Source organism: Pristiophorus japonicus, chromosome 2 (assembly GCF_044704955.1).
Source record: "Pristiophorus japonicus isolate sPriJap1 chromosome 2, sPriJap1.hap1, whole genome shotgun sequence".
In the NCBI taxonomy this organism is placed as follows: Eukaryota; Metazoa; Chordata; class Chondrichthyes; family Pristiophoridae; genus Pristiophorus; species Pristiophorus japonicus.
Window position 1 is genome coordinate 234,689,042 of NC_091978.1, and position 19,755 is coordinate 234,708,796.

At 44.3% G+C, this 19,755-nt stretch overlaps 1 protein-coding gene across 1 annotated transcript in view; it reads left to right on the forward strand.

The window, feature by feature from the left end:
• The window catches only part of prkg2 (protein kinase cGMP-dependent 2), a 173,822-nt gene that overhangs the window by 87,119 nt on the left and 66,948 nt on the right, over positions 1 to 19,755 (forward strand). The window contains exons 10-11 of the mRNA XM_070863894.1: positions 12,618 to 12,765; positions 15,976 to 16,112. Of these exons, the coding sequence (XP_070719995.1) occupies positions 12,618 to 12,765; positions 15,976 to 16,112 (285 nt within the window). The remainder of the gene's footprint in view (positions 1 to 12,617; positions 12,766 to 15,975; positions 16,113 to 19,755) is intronic.

Consider the following 19,755-nt stretch of genomic DNA (forward strand, 5'->3'; position numbering starts at 1 on the left):
TTATGGGACACCGAGTTGCTTATCTCAGCAAAAGAACTTTGGAGTGGTGCTGCTGAGCAGAGACCAGAGGAGCTAAATTCGATAGCCCCCGAAAATGGGTGCGGATATTGCGATGCGCAATTATCCCACGGCAGTTAATTTCCATGATTGTAAAGTGCACCCGCACTGTTCATTGGCTGCACATCAGGGGGCCCAAAATCATTAGAGGTTAGCACCACTTAAAGCTATCCTGCACTACTTAAAGCCAGCATGCACCTCTTAAAGGGGAGATGCATTGCGGCTGGAGCAGGTGGTGAAAGTTGTTCGGCAACTGATTCTGACCTGAGAAACACTCAATAATGGCACCACATGAGAGAGTGGGCACCAAGATTTTCCTGCGCTGCACTTGGCAGAATAGGTGGAAAAGAGAAGAGATGTGCTGTAGCCACAGGGGGTCAGGAGCTCCTCCAAACAAACGCTCAGAAGGCAGTGGGAGGAGATAGCAATGCCGGTCAATGCCAGGTGTCAAGATCCGAGGACCTGAATGCAGTGCTGAAAATAATTAAATTCTCATGAGTGGGCAAGGTCATTGAATGCATCTACAAATGACATATCCCACCAATTGCACCACTAGCCTCAGCAACTGTGCAATGCACCACAACCCCATCACTCACCTACAAACAATTTCTATCAATCAGGAATTATACCTAACATTCATAGCTTCACCTCACCCTCACACACTTTGCACTGCTGCAAGCCTCACACCCACATCTCACAGCTTGTACACACTGCCAGCTAGTCAATCATGACAGCCACTTTACCCAAACAAATTGCATGACACTCACTGAATCACTTCCCTCTCTCTTGCAGGAGAAGGTGGTTCATAACAGTAGGCAGCAGGACCTAACCGGCAGGGGACAGATGGGCCTGGCCCCCAATGGAGGAGATGGTGCTCGCCATCATTGGAATTGTCATGGCTGAGACCATGGCCAACAGTGAGGCTGAATCCATCAAAGATGACGGTATCCTCATATCTAATCCTCCTCACATCTCACTTCCGTCTCATCCCAGAATCTCTTCTGATTTACAAGCTGCAAATGGTCTAAACAGTCACCTCTTGCATTCCCCCTCCCCTCACCACAACCTTATCTTTGTGCCTTACACCTTTCAAATACCCAAGAACTGCAACCTGGCCAGGCAGTGGTGGAAGAGCAACAGATGGAAGAGCAGGAAGTCAGTGATGAAATGTGTCATGTATTCAACTGCCATTGTAACCCATGTATAAGCTGACCTAAGTTGTACACCGTGCGAACACTGACCACTAGGTGGTGAACTTGTGGGAGCCACTCCTAACCTGGACTTTCAGGTATAAAAGGGGAAGCTCCACCCATCTTCTTCACTTCAGCGCTGGCTAATAAAGGTTACTGGTCACAGAGTGACTTTCTCTGAAGTATGGGTCTCGTGTGCATTTATACTGTATAGTAAGGACATATTATTGGCGATGAGAAACTGGGATTTAAACCACGCGAGCATGGCCACTAGCAGCACAGACGAGAGGTACTGTGTTGGTGATGTTTGGGACGACTTTATTGAGAGAATACAGCAAAGTTTCATCACTAAGGAATGGCTGGGACAGGATTCGGCCGACAAACGCAGGGCTCATCCCCTGATGGTTTGTGGATCCAGGACGTACTCCCTGATGAAGGAACTTCTAGCGCCAGAGAAGCCAGCGGACAAGACTTTTGAAGTTGATCGGGGAACACTTTAAACCGGCGAGCAGCATGCACATGACGAGACACCGGTTTTACACGCACCGGCGGCGAGAAGGGAAAAGCGTTCCAGACTTCGTGGCAGATCTCCGGCGACTGGCGAGCCTATGTAAGTTCACAGATGCATGCAGAGCGGAGATGCTGCGAGACGTTTTTATTGAGGGCATCGGGCACGCTGGGGTTTTCAGGAAACTGATTGAGACCAAAGACTTGACCCTGGAAACGGCGGCTTTGATGGCCCAGACACTTATCTCAGAGGAGGAAGAGCCCAGAATGATGTTTGACAAAAATCTTGGTTTAAATGCAGCAAATAGACAGGGAGTCAACATTGTTAACGCGACACACAGTTCTCCAGGCAGACAAGGGCAATCGGACATGCCTGAGCATGTAGTCGAACCCAAAGGGGGAATTCAACAGAAACAATGGCTAGCTGAAAGGCAATTCATGCCATCGCAAGGGACAATGCGGCCAGGAATGGGGCCATCAACACCTGTTAATGGTGCGCTTAAGGACAGTTACAGAAACAGTCAGATACAATCAACTGGTAATGGACCTTTTGTTTCCAACAACGGCTCATGTTGGAGGTATGGAGGCAAACACACAGCCAGAGCTTTCAGATATCAGCAATATACCTGCAGAAACTGCAACATCAGCGGTCACTTGGTGCGTATGTGCAGGAAGCCTGCAGCCAGGTTGATGTACGAGGAGGACGTGTCCGATGTAAGCCCTACGAGGCCAAATGGACACTGGGGGAAATTGCTGGCAGCTGAAGTTCAGCGAGTTCATGTGGAGCACATATACAGTTCATATACCAGGATGCCACTGATAATGATAAAAGTGCTCCTCAATGGCATCCCAGTATCAATGGAGCTAGACACAGGGGCCAGCCTGTCCCTGATGAGAATCAAACAGTTTGACAAGTTGTGGGCGTCCAAGGCCAGGAGGCCAAAATTATTGCCGATTGACGCACAGCTACGGACATATAAAAAGGAGACCATTCCGGTGCTAGGCAGTGCCACGGTAGTCGTGACCAACAAAGATTCGGAGAACAGATTGCCACTCTGGATTGTCCCGGGGGACGGTCCCGCACTGCTGGGGAGGAGTTGGCTTGCTGTCATGAACTGGAAATGGGGCGATGTCAATGCAATTTCTTCTGTGGAGCGAATATCATGCTCACAGGTCCTGGACAAATTTGACTCATTATTTCAACCCGGCATTGGTACTTTCATGGGGACCAAGGTAGTGATTCACATAAACCCGGACGCCAGGCCAGTACACCACAAGGCCAGAGCGGTGCCGTATGTGATGCGGGAAAAGATAGAATGCGAATTGGACCGTCTGCTGAGGGAAGGCATCATCTCGCCAGTCAAATTCAGTGACTGGGCGAGCCCGATTGTGCCGGTGCTCAAGGCGGATGGGTCGGTCAGGATATGTGGCGATTACAAGGCCACCATCAATCGGGTGTCACTCCAAGACCAGTACACGCTACCGAGAGCGGAGGACCTCTTTGCGACGCTATCCGGTGGCAAACTTTTTTCAAAATTGGACCTGACCTCAGCTGACATGACCCAGGAGCTGGCGAGTGAGTTGAAGAAGCTGACCACCATCACCACCAGAAGCTGACCAACAGATGTCCGTTCAGGATCCGCTCGGCCGCTGCGATCTTTCAGCAAAATATGGAAAGTCTCCTCAAGTCGATTCCAAGGACGGTGGTTTTTCAAGACGACATCCTCATCACGGATTGTGATACTGAAGAACACCTCCACAACCTGGAGGATGTGCTACGCAGACTGGACCGGGTAGGTCTGCGACTGAAAAAGGCGAAGTGCGTCTTCCTAGCTCCAGAGGTAGAATTCCTGGGGATGAGGGTAGCAGCAGACGGGATCAGACCTACTGCATCCAAAATGGAAGCGATCCAGAGAGCACCCAGACCCCGTAACACGACGGAGCTGCGTTCATTCCTGCGGCTCCTGAATTATTTTGATAAATTTCTTCCCAAATTGAGCACGCTGTTAGAGCTGGTACACATGCTCCTACGCAAAGGGCGCAAATGGGTCTGGGGGGACAGCCAGGAAAGGGCTTTTGATAGAGCACGCAATTTGTTATGCTCCAACAATCTGTTAACGCTATATGACCTATGTAAGAAACTTGTTTTAATGTGCGATGCGTCGTCCTATGTGGTCGGGTGTGTGTTGCAGCATGTTAATGCCAAGGGTCAGCTACAGCCGATAGCTTATACCTCCAGAAGTCTCCCAGGCAGAAAGGGGCTATGAGATGGTAGGAAAAGAAGCGCTTGCATGTGTATATGCAGTAAATTTGAGCTGGAGACAGATTACAAACCCCTAACGTCCCTTTTGGCCGACAACAAGGCCATAAATGCAAATGCATCGACCCGCATACAGAGGTGGGCACTCATGTTAACCACCTATGACTATACAATTCGGCACAGACCAAAACTGCGCCGATGCACTCAGCAGGCTCCCACTAGCCACCACTGAGGGGGTAACTGAGCATGCTGCTGAGATGGTCATGGCGGTTGAAGCTTTCGAAAGCAAAGGCTCACCCGTGACAGCCGGTCAGATCAAAGTCTGGACAAATAGAGACCCACTACTGTTTTTATTCAAGAAATTTGTCCTGAATGGGGACTGGGCAGCCACATACGGGGCATGCCCTGAGGAATTTAAACCATTTCACAGGCGCAAGGATGATGAACCCTCGATTCAGGCCGATTAGCTACTATGGGGAAACCGAGTAGTCATGCCCCAGATGGGCAGAGAGGTGTTCATCCGAGAACTCCACAATGAGCACCCGGGCATTGTCATGATGAAGGCAATTGCCAGGTCACACGTTTGGTGGCCAGGGATAGATGCAGACCTTAAACTTTGTGTTCGCAGGTGCAACACATGTGCCCAGCTGGCCAATGCACCCAGGGAAGCCCCCCTTAGCCCCTGGTCCTGGCCCGCCAAGCCATGGTCACACATCCATGTGGACTACGCAGGTCCTTTCATGGGAAAAATGTTTTTGGTTGTGGTAGACACCTACTCCAAATGGATCGAGTGTGACATTCTCAATTCAAGCACATCCTCTGCCACGGTAGAAAGTCTATGGGCAATGTTCACCGCCCATGGTCTACTGGACGTCTTGGTCAGCGACAATGGCCCGTGCTTTACAAACATTGAATTCCAGGACTTCATGGCAGGAAATGGTATCAACCATGTCAGAACGGTACCGTTCAAGCCGGCCTCAAACGGCCAGGCAGAACGAGCAGTGCAGATAATCAAACAGGGGATGCTCAGAATCCAAGGGGGTTCCCTACAAAGCCACTTATCACGCCTCCTGTTGGCCAATAGATCCCGACCACACTCACTCACAGGGGTTCCTCCCGCAGAGCTGTTAATGAAAAGGATGCTCAAAACCAAGTTATCCCTTATACAACCCACCATGAAAGAAATTGTTGAGAACAGGCGCCGATCACAATGTGACTACCATGACAGGAATGCGAGGGCGCGATGTATTGATGTCAATGACCCTGTCTTTGTCCTCAACTACGCCGCAGGGCCCAAATGGCTCGCAGGCACCGTGATTGCCAAAGAGGGGAATAGGATTCTGGTAGTTAAACTTACCAATGGACAAATCTGCCGCAAACACGTGGATCAAACAAAAAGGAGGTTCAGCAACCCCATAGAAGAAGCAGAGGAAGAACACGATGTAAAGTTTACTCCACCACAGGTGACCGAACACCGGAACCAAGTGGAGGAGAGCCCAGTCACTGTGGACAGTCCGGACAGGCCTGAGGCACCGCAAACAGCAGACACTCAGGCCAGCGCCCAACACCCGGAGCCCCAACTCAGGCGCTCTACAAGGGAGCGTAAACCACCAGAGAGACTTAACCTGTGATCCCAATAAGACTTTGGCGGGGAGGTGATGTCATGTATTCAACTGTCATTTTAACCCTTGTATAAACTGACCTAAGTTGTACACCGTGAGAACACTGACCACTAGGTGGTGAACTTGTGGGAGACACTCCTAAACTGGACTTTCGGGTATAAAAGGGGAAGCTCCACCCACCTTCTTCACTTCAGTACTGGCTAATAAAGGTAACTGGTCATAGAGTGACCTTCTCTCAAGTATGGGCCTCGTGTGTATTTATACTGTATAGTGAGGACATATTAAAATGGAAACACTGTCACTCGATTTCACACTTGCAGCCACCAGCCTCAGATAACTGACACTATGCATAATTTAGAGGATAGCATAGAGGTGGGATCTGCATGTGATGAGAAACAGTGGTCTGCAGCCAGGGCAGGGATCAAGGATAGCATCGATGCCAGCTTGCCGGAGGGTGAGGTTGCACATGAGTTCTGCTGCAGAGGACTCAGATGAGGACTTTGATGGGGCTGCCTGCAGAAGAAGGCTGATAGATATGAACAATGAATTGCTTGGTGCTCTGGGAGACCTGCCAGAAAAACTGCATGCCATGTCTAGGAGCATGGAGGAGTCCAGCACCAACCTAACACAGGGCTTTGCGCTGAGCTTGGAGCCCATCCTTTCCAGCATGGAAGTGGTAGCCAAATCTGTTTGTACAAAGTTCTTCATGTACAGCCTGGCCAGAAAGGGGCTGTCGAGTTTGTCTTCTCCCTTCCTCTTCCTCCTCCTTCCTCTTCCTCCTCCTCCTGCTCCTCATCTTCCTCCTCAGCTGGTCGCCGTATAGCTGGTAGCAAGGGCTGTGCTCTCATGATGGCGAGGTTATGCAGCATGCAGCAGACCATCACGAATCTTGACCGTTGCTCTGCCAAGTACTAGAGGGCTCCTCCGGGCAGTGGAAGCATTGTTTCAGCATGTCAATGGTCTGCTCTATCACATTTCGTGTAGCAGTATGGCTTTCATTGTATGCATGCTGTCCACATGAGTCATGTCATCAGCGGGTAGCCCTTCTCGCCCAGTAACCACCCTTTGGTTTGTTATGGTAGCTCAAATGCCGATGGCACAGTGGACTGCCACAGAATGAATGCATCATGACTGTTGCCAGGATACCGGGCATTGACCTGCTTGATTCACTGCCTATGGCCGTACACCAGCTAGACATCGAGGGAGTGGAATCTCTTTCGGCTGAGGTATATCTCAGAGTGACATGCATGCAGTCAATCGCACCCTGCACGAAGTGGAAGCCTTCAATCCTAGCAAAGCTGCTTGCTCTCTCCGCCTGCTGCTCTCTGGTAATGCGAATGAAGTGTAGTTAGCTCTCTTTGAATACAAAACCTCAGTGACCTCCCTTATGCAACAGCCGAGAGAAAACTGCAAAATGTTGCAAATATTTCGAGCTCAAGCCTGGAAGGAACCCGACGCATAAAAATTAATTGCCATGTTCCCATCCACTGACATGGCGCTGCTCTGAGGTTGCAGTGTCTGTAGCAGGTGGCAGATTTCAGGGAGGATGTCCTTACTAAAGCGCATCGTTCCTTGCTGAGGTTCAGGTAGGAGAACAGCTCCTTGAACACCCTGGGTGGATATGGTTTCTTGATGAATGCCCTTCTCCCCCTCCTTTTCCTCCCACCTCTTCCAACAGCTTGTCTAGTCCTGCATGGCTTCTGTTCAATCTCCAAGTCATGCTGTATTCCAAGGGAAATACCTACTTGTGCACCCATGTCTGGCAGCAAGTGATTTGTGCATATGAACATACGAACAATGACGGACAGGTAAAGACCCTCTGGTCCATTGAGTCTATTCCACACAATTGCAACACCTTATGTATCACAATATATACACTCCATCCCACCTGAAACCATGTGACCTCCTGAGAGAGGCAAAAAAACAGCTAAAAAAACCAAGACCAATTTGGGGGGAAAAATCTGGGAAATTCCTCTTTAACCCATTTCGGTGATCGGAACTGATCCAGGAGATCACTCTGGCCCTGAATTCCCTGAAGTACCTACCTTCTGTAAGAGGTGATCCCGCCCCAGCGAGAAACAGGTTCAGCTCTCGCTTCAAGGAATTCAGGGCATCCACCACATGAGATGGGAGCCTGTTCCAGAGGTCCACTATTCTCTGGGAAAAGAACCACCTCCTAACATCTAACCTAGCTCTAGCCTTATACAACTTAAATTTGTGACCCCTGGTCCTCCCTAATCTATTTAATTGGAGCAAACTGTCAACTGGAACAAAATCTACTCCCTTCATTATCTCATAAATTTCAATCAGATCCCCCCATGCTTCTCTAAAGTGTAGAGTCCCAACTCTTTTAGCCTATCTTGATAACCAAGATGCTTTAAACTGGGAATTAGTCCAGTGGCCTTCCCCTGCACCCTCTCCAAAGCCTCAATATCACCCACCATGTGAGGAGACTAAAACTGGACACAGTATTCCAAATGAGGCCTGACCAAGGTCTTCTACAAGGACAAGACAGTATGCCTTGTCTTATAGTTAATTGTCCTATGGATACAGCCTATTTAGCTCGTGTACCTTGAAAGATGTGTACATTAAAATGCCTAAATCTCTTTCTATCTCCACCTTCTTTAATTCTTTTCCCTGAAGGGTGTATGAATGTTGAGCATTTGCCCTGCCCAGATGTATAACACTACATTTATCCAAGTTATACATCATTTGCCACTCATAAGACCAACGCATTAAGATCCACCTGAAGCAGAGAAACATCATCTGCAGTCCTAACACTTGCACAGATCTTAATATTAATTGCAAATTTTCAGATCGTGCCCTCAACACCTACATCCAGGTCATTAATAAAAATAGTAAAGAGCAACGGTCCCAACACCGATATCTGTGGGACACCACTGATGACTGGTCTCCAAGCATATTCAATTACTTTTTGTCTACATCCTGCCAGCCAGTCCTCAATCCAGCTCATTATATTTCTACTGATACCAGAGGCTTTAATCTTATACAGAAGCCTGTAGTATGTTACCTCATCAAAAGGCACTGTCTATTGGGCTTCCCCCATCCACCAACTTTGTAATTTCTTCAAAAATACAATTAGATTTGTAAGTTGTGACCTTTTTATGAAGCCATGTAGGGTGTTCCTAATATGTCCCTCTCTATCCAAGCATTCATATATTGGGCTGGATTTTTGGGGCAAAAACGGAGGCAGGGCGGGAATAGATTGCACTCTCGTGAGACATTTTCGCAATCTGGGCTCTGGGGCGCAGTTCGAAGGGAGTCGTTGTTATACTTTTGCGGCGCAAAAATGGGAACCTCGCCAAATAACGTACCAGACTGGGAGTGCTTCGAGAGAGGTCTTGGGGGTAAGAAAACCCCCCCCCCCAAAAAACACAAAACCATTCCCAAAACATTGCCCATGCCACCGCAACACAAATCGCAAAAAAAAAGAATAAATACGTGCACTTACCTTTTCTGCACTTTCCTACCTCCCCGTCACCAGCTTGGCTGGACCACTCTGCTTTATTTGCTTCAGGACATATGGGTCGGATGTGAGTCAAAGCACCGGTGTCACAACGAGAGGCGTTGCACACCCGGTGCGGCTCTTCCCAGCGATGTTGCTCAGTGCCGCCGCAAAACCCAACCTGGAACTCCCAACGGGAGGCAGGAGACCTCACTGACCCATTTCACGCCGCTCCGGGGCGAGACCCATAGCGCAAAGGTGCCGAAAATCCAGCCCATTGGGGGAAAAATTCGGTCGCTTAGCACCCCTGGAAAGGGTTGGAACCACGGCACTAAAGGGGTCGGAGCCGCGAGCGCGGCATTCGTGCCTCTCGGCCGGGAGCGTCGAACCGATTTTGATATAGTTTCAATATTAGGTTGTAGCACCTGTAGCGCCCCATGGTGATAGCGCCTTTGAAAGCTGGTATGCAGAGCTGTCCCGGTGCACTACGGGAAGGAATGATTGGAAAAGTTAAGTTAAATTAATATTTCTCTGATTTATTTTTGGAATTCACCTGTATTTCCGGGGAGTAATTTATCGTGAATGATTTAGCATTTTTTGTCCCGATTTATTTTTCCAGGGAGGCCTCTCTTAGGACGCTACGAAGCTGACTCTTTAGCAATGGATTTTCAGTTGCTTACCCAGCCTAGCGCCTTAAGAGAGATATGGAACGCCTCCCTTAGCACTCCACTCCTCTCAGGGTACAGCAACTGAATTTCTTGGCTGCCATCGCAAACTATTTTCAATGCGCAAAATTTACCGTCCCACCGCCATTAGTGCCCTTTGGAAGCATCCAACCTAATTTCCACTCCATCATGTTTATCTATGTTAATATTACTGGTTTTGTTAGTAATATTATTAAATTCTAATAGTCGAGCAATATCTTCAAGGGTGAAGACCGATGCAAAGTACTCATTTAATATTTCTGCCATTCCCAGTGAGTCATTTGTAACCTGTCCTTGAACATCCGTCAATGGCCCAATACAGTTTTTGACAGTTCTCTGACTCCTCACATAGCTGAAAAAACATTTCCCATTATTTCCACGATTGTCTATGATCCTCTTTTCCATTAGCCTTTTAGCTAATCTATTAACAGCTGTTGTATTCATTTGTTGTTCCTTGTACTTAACTCTGTATAGTTGAATATTTAAAAACCTTTAATTTTAGAAATATTTCTTTTTACATTTTATTTGTCTTTGTACATAACCACCTTTGCTTTTTCTTACCACACTCCCTTTTGATATTGGGTATATATTTGTTTTCCATATTTTTTATCTTTTGTTCTTTAAAATTTTCCATTTGTATTTTACATCGGCCTCATCACCACCTAGTCGGGTTAACCAAATCACCCGTTCCAAATCATCTGCCATTTTAGTGACATTTCCTCTTCTGAAATCTGGTACAAGTTGCAGATTCTCAGTACCGTTAGTTCTACCAGCCAATTGAAATCGTATAATGTTGTGAAACTGTATAATGTTTTGAAAACATGTAATGTTTTGAAAACGTTTAATGTGCAGAAGCCTTGAAGTCAGGGAAAAGTCCTTCAGCACCTGCCACGCCACTTCCTGTAGACTTTAGCGACATTAAAGAACTCGAGAAAGCACCAAACACGTAGAATTAGTTAGAATAGGAAGATAAGAAAGGCTGGAATGAGGAAAAATCACCCAGCCCTTCAGCCCCACTTACAATCCATGCATGATTACATCAATAATGGACTCTCCCTAACCCCCATGTGAATCAAACAGATCTATTAATATGTCTAAAACCCTGAATCCCCTTCATTAACCCGGGTCTTTTTTAAAGATATCAATTGATACAAAATGAATTACTTTTTCTGATAGCCTCCCACATATCCACTATCTTAGGGAAAAAACAGGCACTAAACAAGCGATATTGATTGGGCCACCCATTGTAGTCCGTGCCCAATTTTCCTTTTTATTGAATTTAATGGAGCGAAAAATCAGGCAGCTGTATAACAGGTGACCAAATTCTACCAGTTTCTTTTACACTCCTGCCAAAATTCTATCATATGCCGCATGTCTTGCAAAATTAATATCAATTTAATCTCATAGTATGGCCTGTAGAAACTTACTGACTATTGATGCTAGGCTGCCTGGTCCACAGTTACCTGGTTTATCCCTTTCTCCCTAATTGAAAAGAGATGTTACATTGGCACCACTCCAGTTCCCTGGAAATCACTCCGCTTATTTGCCACTTACATTACTTTTACACCAGTCTATCTTTGGATAATTAAAGTCACCCATTACTACAGCATGGTTATTTTTCATTCATCTCTAATTTATCAACATATCTCTTCAACTACTTTCTTTTCACCATTCAGTGGTCTATAGTAGACTCTGAATAGAGTAAAATATCCCTTCTTATTCTTGAACTCTAACCAAGTAGATTCAGCTTCTTCTCGATCAAACTTATGTTCTTGTCAAATGCTATCTTTGATTAATACTGTCACCCCCTCCTTTGTCCGTACGGTGGGGCAGAAATCCCGGCCTCCCCGGATCAGCGCGCAATGCGCATATGCTGAAAACCGGCTTTTCCGACCCTCTGCATCTCAGGAGCAAGGACATTTGCAAGGGAAAGGTTGCGGGATTTATGCATATCTTGCCCAGCAAATGTCCTCAAAACTCTTGCGCCTGATAAAGGCAGGCGCATAGCCTACTTTTACAGGCATAAGAGTTTTAAAACACACAAAAACATTGTAAAATAAAATTTTTAAAACACATTTTATTGTTAAAAACTCTCTCCACTATGGTAAGTTTATTTTAAACCATAATTTTAAAAACTTTTTAAAAAATCAAAAAAGTATATTTTTTTTAAATACATAAATAACTTTAAATTAAATTAATAAAAATATGTTGTGCATTTTTTCTATCTTTTATTATTGGCTATGTGTGGTTTGGGGGCTGTTTCTCATTCATAATAATGGGAACTCCGACTTACGGAGTTCACATTATTATGAATGAGAATATACTATACCTGATTGGCTGCCCAGAGCTATGTGACTCCAGCTCCTGGCCTGCGCACGTCCTGACGTGCACGCACTGCGACGCACAGTCAGGGAAGGCCTCAGGACAGGGATCTCGTGTGGGCGCAGAAGCTTCAGGTAGGTGCGCTTCTTTTTTCTAGAATCCAGTTGAACGCCCGGGGGGAGGAGAAACCGGGATTTCTGAGCCATTATCCCCACTGAACATTTTGTAATTGATAATATTTAGCTTCCAGTCCTGCTTAGCCTCAGTCATGTTTCTGCTAATGTTTTATATTATACCCCCAATAATAATTTCCGCTTGTAGCTGAGAAACTTTATTCAACTTAAACTTTCGTTGTTCAGCAATGTTATTCTTTTTAATCCCTCATCCTTCTGATCTGTTCTTTCACTTTTTCTTTAACTCTTAAAGAATTAAAATGAATGTCGGATTATGTTCTCAGTATTTATTACTTCAATATCTGATTCTGCGTAGAATATCCACATGTGTACAAGGGGGAGAAATCTCTTTGGAGATGATTCAGTTGAAGGAGAAGGTTGCCACATTTTCTCCAACATCCCCATTCAGAAACCTTGAGATCATCGCCACCTTGGGGGTAGGTGGATTTGGGAGAGTTGACCTGGTAAGAAGATTTCCTCCTATAGAAAATATGACATTTCACTTTTTTAATGGTCAGAAATATACGGGGGTGAAATTGGTGACAGCGCCCATTTTACACATGCCCAGTTTACTTTTCTATGGACTTCAATGGAATAGAAAATCAGGCGGGGTGTAACACGGGCTGCCGATTCGCTATTGCCCACTTTGCACTATTGCCAAAGACCAGTTTCACTCCCATTTGTTTTTACTGCTGTTTCAGTGATACTGCTTATCTGAGCCCTGTTTACCACTAGATTTATCTCCTGATATCAAGATTTCCACTCAATACTGTCCAACAGAGATTCACATCAGTTAGGTCCGGCACTGCTCTAATTTTTCACAAAAAATCATGAAATGCCGAAAATTCTGGCCTCATCAGGCCCATACGAAATGTGCGTGGATCTGGCGAGGCATCGCAAAAGCAGGTTTTTGGGACACAATGCGCATGCGGCAAAAACCGGCTTTTCCGATCTGTCACAGATTTCTCCGTACAGATCCTCCACATCCCTGGGAGAAGGACATCCACGTGGGAAAGACTGGGCTATTTGCCCAACTTATGCCCAGTGAATGTCCTTCAAACTTTTACGCCTGGTGAAAGCAGGTGCATAGCCTACTTTTACCAGCGTAAGAGTTTTAATACATATAAAAATTAAATTTAAATACACATTTTTATAGTAAAAACCCCATTCATTAAGGTAAGTTTATTTTTAACACTATTAAAACACATTAAAAAAATTCCATAAACGATATTTTTTCTAAAACATTTAATTACATTTAATTTCAATTAATTTTAAATATGTGAGGTGTTTTATTTATTTATTATGCTTTGATTCGGTGTTTTAGGGGGTTTTCTCATTGATAGTAATAGGAACTCGTACAAACGGAGATCCCATTTTTATCAATGAGAATACTGCATCATGATTGGTTGTCCAGGCACACACGACTCCAGCTTGGACTTATGTACCTCGAAGACAGGTCCTATGCAATGCGCAGCAAATGAAGGCCTCCGACTGGGATCTTACGTTTCTCTGGGACCAACAGGAAGATTTGTAGATTTTTTTCAGGTCAGAGGCGTTCGTACGAAGGAAGCCTCCGACCTCAATTTTAGGCCCCATGTATTTGGCTTATTATGCACACTTTCCCCCTCTTTCTGTAAAATTGCAGCATATAATATGCAATTTGTATACACTGTGCATCTCTCTTTTTGGGATATAGAAAGATAAATGTTTTAATTTATACTACTGCTAGTTGCCTTATTTATTCTAATCCTTATCTTAATCTTAAAATCTGTTAACTTTACTGACAACAGTGAAACATAAGAAATGTCAAGGACAAGAAAGAGCAATTTGTTCCATCAAAGCTCCTCCCTCTAGTACTCCACCTTTCCAAGTGTAACATTTCCAGCCTGGCAGATTACCCCAAACATTTATCGCTCTTTAAGTAATGAAGTTCTACCTGATATCTGTTTTAAATATATATTTCACTGGTTTCTATGTATGTTCTTTGGTCCTACTTCCCTCATATATTTTCAAGTAATAATATGAGTTTATTTTACTTTTGCATTTAATATTTAATGAATATCAATTTAATTATAAACTGTAAAGTTTAAATTTCCCTAATCTTTTCTTATAGCTCATCTTCATTTACGGTTACTGTTCTTTCTGTATATTTTGCACAGCATATATATCTTTTGTAGTGATGATCAAGGTTGAACACTGTACTCTAAGTGTGGTTTAACCAGTGTATTGTGAAGTCTTAGCAGAGCTTCTGTAGACTTACAAACTATTGTACGTATCCTACAGCCCATTAGCACTTTTAATTTCTTCCCTGCATTATGTGGGCATTGAAAGTTATTTCTAGCTCCCTTTCTAAGTCTTTCTCTGTGAATTCTATTCCATCTTTTAATACTTATGACCTAGATTATTTTAAGGTAAAAATGTTATTTCAAGAAGAAAATTAATTACAGATACAAACATGACCAATGTTCTCAACCCATGTGCAGTACTTTATATTTATCAGTGTTAAGTTTCATTTGCTATTTGTTTGCATAATTGATCTCAATCTTTACTGCTCCATTAGTTTTATCAACAAATTTGACAAACTTAACTTTTAGTTTCAATATCTAGATAGATGCGTAACAACAGGGATCCAAACACTGATCCCTACAGGACTCCAGTCAATGCTACTACCCAATGCCCCCCCCCCCCACCCCCAATCTGACATTACGGGCTGCATAACTTGGAGCCGGAAGAGAGTGGAGGGGAGAAGGATTTGCGGACAGGAAACCCGGAAGTAAGAGTTCCCTGCAGGTCCTGCCGAATTTGCGAGGGTTTACACATCAGGAAAGGATGAACAGGCCGGGTCCCTTTTCTCTTGAAAAAAGAAGGCTGAGGGGTAATCGAATAGAGGTCTTTAAAATTATGAAAGTTTTTGATAACGTGGATACAGAGAGAATGTTTCCACTACTGGGGAAGAGCATAACTAGAGGCCATCAATATAAGATAGTCACCAAGAAATCCAATAGGGAATTCAGAAGAAACTTCTTTACCCAAAGAGTGGTGAGAATGTGGAACTCCCTACCACAGGGAATGGTTGAAGCGAATACTATAGATGCATTTAAGGGGAGGCTAGACAAGCATATGAGGGAGAAGGGAATAGAGGGTTATGCTGATGGAATTAGATGAGGAAAAATGGGAGGAGGTTCGGGTGGAGCTTGGACTGGTTGGGCCGATTGACTTGTTTCTGTGCCATATATCCTATGTATGTAATCCTATGTAATTTAACGGCAGGGCCTGTTTTAAATTATCTCAACAAGTTTTCTATCCAACCACTAGCCAGATTGGCTGACTGTTGGACTGGAGAGCAGCTGAGCAGCAGATGGCAGGAAAGTCCAACATCCTGAGGGATGGGTGAGGAACGACCGACATCGGTGGAGGGGGTCGGCTGATCAATGGGTAGTGGGAGAGGCCGATCACTGGATGTTTAAAAGGCAAGATTGGAGGGATAGGGAGAAGCACTCCTGCTCCTCCTGGCCCACAAGCACTGTGATAAAGGGTCCGGCCCTTCTCGCCTCCTTTCGCCTGCTGGGAATCCCCAGGCCCAGGAAATCCATATCCATTTGTTATGTAAGATTTTTGTATCACTCTGATTTTTTTAGAACTGTAACAGTAAGCAACTAATTATTTTTCTTTAGGTTAAAATGAAGAATGAAAATGTGACATTTGCTGTGAAGTGCATGAAGAAAAAACACATTGTTGACACAAGACAACAGGAGCACATTCATTCAGAGAAGAAGATTCTAGAAGAGGCTTGCTCTCCATTTATCGTGAGGTAGGTGCTTTTCTAGAGGGTAATTAAAGGAATATTCAAAGGAAGGCGAATAATAATTCTGTTTGTGAGCTGACAGTAAATTATGTGTAAAAATTAGTTTTTAATTTGCCTTTCTTAGGATAGTTTACTTTTTACCAGCAGTTTGAAAAGTAATCTACAACCATTACCTGGTTCCTGCATAAATCTGTCATACCAGTTGTTGAGTCCAGCTCTCCTCACCTGTGTTCACATTTGGCCCATAATTTGCGGTCAGCGGTGAAGCAAAGCCTCTCGCCCCGGAGAAAACTTCCCACAAAGAGCTTGCGATCTCTGCGGTGAAAAGTTTGGGTTTTTTGACGCATAATTGAAGTCAGTTCACTGTAGTGGGAAATCCATAGTGCGAGCTGCTGTGATGTCAACAAGCTGTCTAAGCAGCCAATCACAATGCAGAATTCTCACAGACAGGGAACCAGGAAGTGAAGAAGCTCCTTTTATTCTAACTTTTTTTAGAATGTTATAGAGAGCAAAACAAAGATTGAGGCTCTCACATGAGGAAAAAGATAAACCTGAAATAAAGATGAATAAACTTTACAAATATATATGTTTAAAGTTTCTTAAAAATTATAATTTTTATTAAAATGGATAAATTTGACTCTCCACAAAATTAAAATTAGTTTTCCAGGGCCAGAATGTTTGTTTAGCAGTCAATACACTGTGAAAACCCCAGTTACACCTAATCCAACAAGGTCTAACTTTAATGGGGTATTTAACAGTGATATTACCATGGAAAAGCTGTTTGTTTGATGTTATTACCCACATGCTACTTTACATGATTGTAGCATTCAGCCAAGCACTGAACGCACTGCTGAATGGCTGAACGCTCAGCAGGGGGCCCAAATTCATGTGGGGCTAGCTCCAATTAAAGCTCACCTCCACTTCTTAAAGGCAGTCTGCATGTCTTAAAGGGGAGATGCTTCTGCCTGCAACAGCTGCTGCAACTGCTTGTGGGGGTGAGTGTTATAAACAAGAAGACTGAGTAATGGCTCAACAGGCCAGAGAAACTGTTCCAAGGTTCTCGGATGCAACACTGGAGGCCTTGGTCCAGGAGGTCAAGTACAGAAGAATGGTCCTCTTTCCACAGAAGGCCAGGAGACCCTCCAGGCAACAGACAATGGGAGCAGATAGCCGATGTGGTCAATACCAGCAGTATAGCAGCGAGGACATGGACTCAGTGCAGGAAGAAGTTTAATAAATTCACACAAGTGGTCAAGGCCAGTCAATTCATCTTCAAATGCCATATCCCACCAGGAATGCCAGCTCAACATTCCTGTTTACAGGGTTTCCAGGTGAGATAGAGAGGGAGTTGAAAAAGGATGGGGGGTCGCAGTATTGATTAAAGAAACAATTACAGCTGTGAGGAGGGACGATATGTTAGAAGGATCATCAAATAAGGCCATATGGGTTGAACTAAAGAACAAAAAATGGCCAATCACACTGCTGAGAGTATACTATAGACCCCCAAACAGTCTAAGGGAGATAGAAGAGCAAATTTGTAGGCAAATTTCTGACAAGTGCAAAAACAATAGGGCAGTAATAGTGGAGGATTTCAATTACCCTAATATTAACTGAGATACTATCAGTGTAAAATGTTCAGAGGGCACAGAACTCCTGAATTGCATTCTGGAGAACTTATTTAGCCAATATGCAGCAAGCCCAACAAGACAGGTGGGGGGTGCAGTTCTGGATTTAGTGTTAGGAAATGAAGCTGGGCAAGTGAAAGAAGTATCAGTGGGATAGCAATTTTGTGGTAGTGATCATAATTCAGTTAGTTTTAGCATAATTATGGATAAGGACAAAGAACAAACAGGAAAAAGGGTTCTAAATTGGGGAAAGCCAATTTTACTAGGCTGAGAAGTGATTTAGCAAAAATGGGCTGGAAGCAGTTAATTGAAAGTAAAACAGTGGGAGGCATTCAAGGAGCAGGTACATGGAGTTCAGGGTAAACATGTTTCCACAAAGAAAAGGGGTAGAACTGCAAAATTTAGAGTCCCCTGGACGACAAGGTGCATACAGGGTAAGAGAAGGCAAAAAAGGGAAGCCTATATCAGATATCGTGAGCTCAATACTGCAGAAAGCCTAGAAGAGTATAGAAAGTGCAGGGGTGAAATTAAGAAGGAAATTAAGAAAGCAAAAATAGGCCATCAAAAAATACTGGCAAGTAGAATCAAAGAAAAGCCAGAGCTGTTTTACAATTACATAAAGAAGAAAGAAAGACTTGCATTTATTTAGCGCCTTTCACGACCACCGGATGTCTCAAAGCGCTTTGCAGCCAGTTTATTACTTTTGGAGTGTGGTTGCTGTTGTAATGTGCAAGAATCTGCAATAATAAAGAGCACAAGGATAACTAAGGAAAGAGTAGGGTCTATTACCCAGGAGGTAGATAGTGAAATATTGGATGGGATAAACATAGTAAGAAAGGAAGTATTAAGGGGTTTAGCATCCTTGAAAGTAGATAAATCACCAAGACTGGATAAAATATATCCGAGGTTATTAAAAGAAGCAAGGGAGGAAATTGCAGAGGCTCTGACCATCATTTTTCAATCCTCCCTAGCAACAGGTGAAGTGCCAAAGGATTGGAGAATTGCTAACGTTGTACCATTGTTTAAAAAGGGAGGAAGGGATAAACCGAGCAATTATAGGCCAGTTAGTTTAACCTCTGTGGTGGGCAAATTACTGGAATCAATTCTGATGGACAGTATAAACCTTCCTTTAGAAAGACACAGATTAATCAAGGACAGTCAGCATGGATTTGTTATAGAAGTTCGTATCTGACTAACTTGATTGAGTTCTTTGAGGAAGTAACAAGGAGGGTCGATGAGGACAGTGCGTTTGATGTAGTTTACATGGATTTTAGCAAGATTTTTGACAAGGTCCCACATGGTAGGCTGATTAAAAAAAAGTAAAAGCCCATGGGATCCAAGGGAGAGCGGCAAATTTATAAGGATGTTGCCAGGACTGGAAAACTTTATCTGTGAGCAAAGATTGGATTGGCTGGGGTTGTTTTCCTTCAAACAGAGGAGGCAGGGGCAAGATTTAATTGAGTTGTATAAAATTATGAGGGGCCTAGATAGAGTGGGTAGGAAGGACCTAATTCCCTTAGCAGAGGAGTCAATAACCAAGGGGCATAGATTTAAAGTAGTTGGTAGAAGGATTAGAGGGGAGATGAGGAAATGTTTCTTCACCCCAGAGAGTGGTGGGAGTCTGGAACTCACTGCCTGTTGGAGGCAGAAACCCTCATCACATTAAAAAAAATACTTGGCCGTAATCTAGAGGTCTACGGACCTAGTGCTGGAAGGTGGATTTGGCTGGGTAGCTCTTTTTCGACCATCAAGGACACGATGGGCCGAATGGCCTCCTTCTGTGTCATAATTTTTTGTGATTCTAGAATTCTATCTGTACAACTAGCCTCACACACTGCGCAATGTACACACACATCTCCATCACTCACCTACCAACAATCTCTACCAAACACGACTCACACCTCACATTCATAGCTTCACCTCATCCGCACACGCATCTCACAGCTTGAACACACTGTCAGCTATTCAACCATGATAGACACATTACCCAAACACATCGGGCTGGATTTTCGGCTTTGATGTTT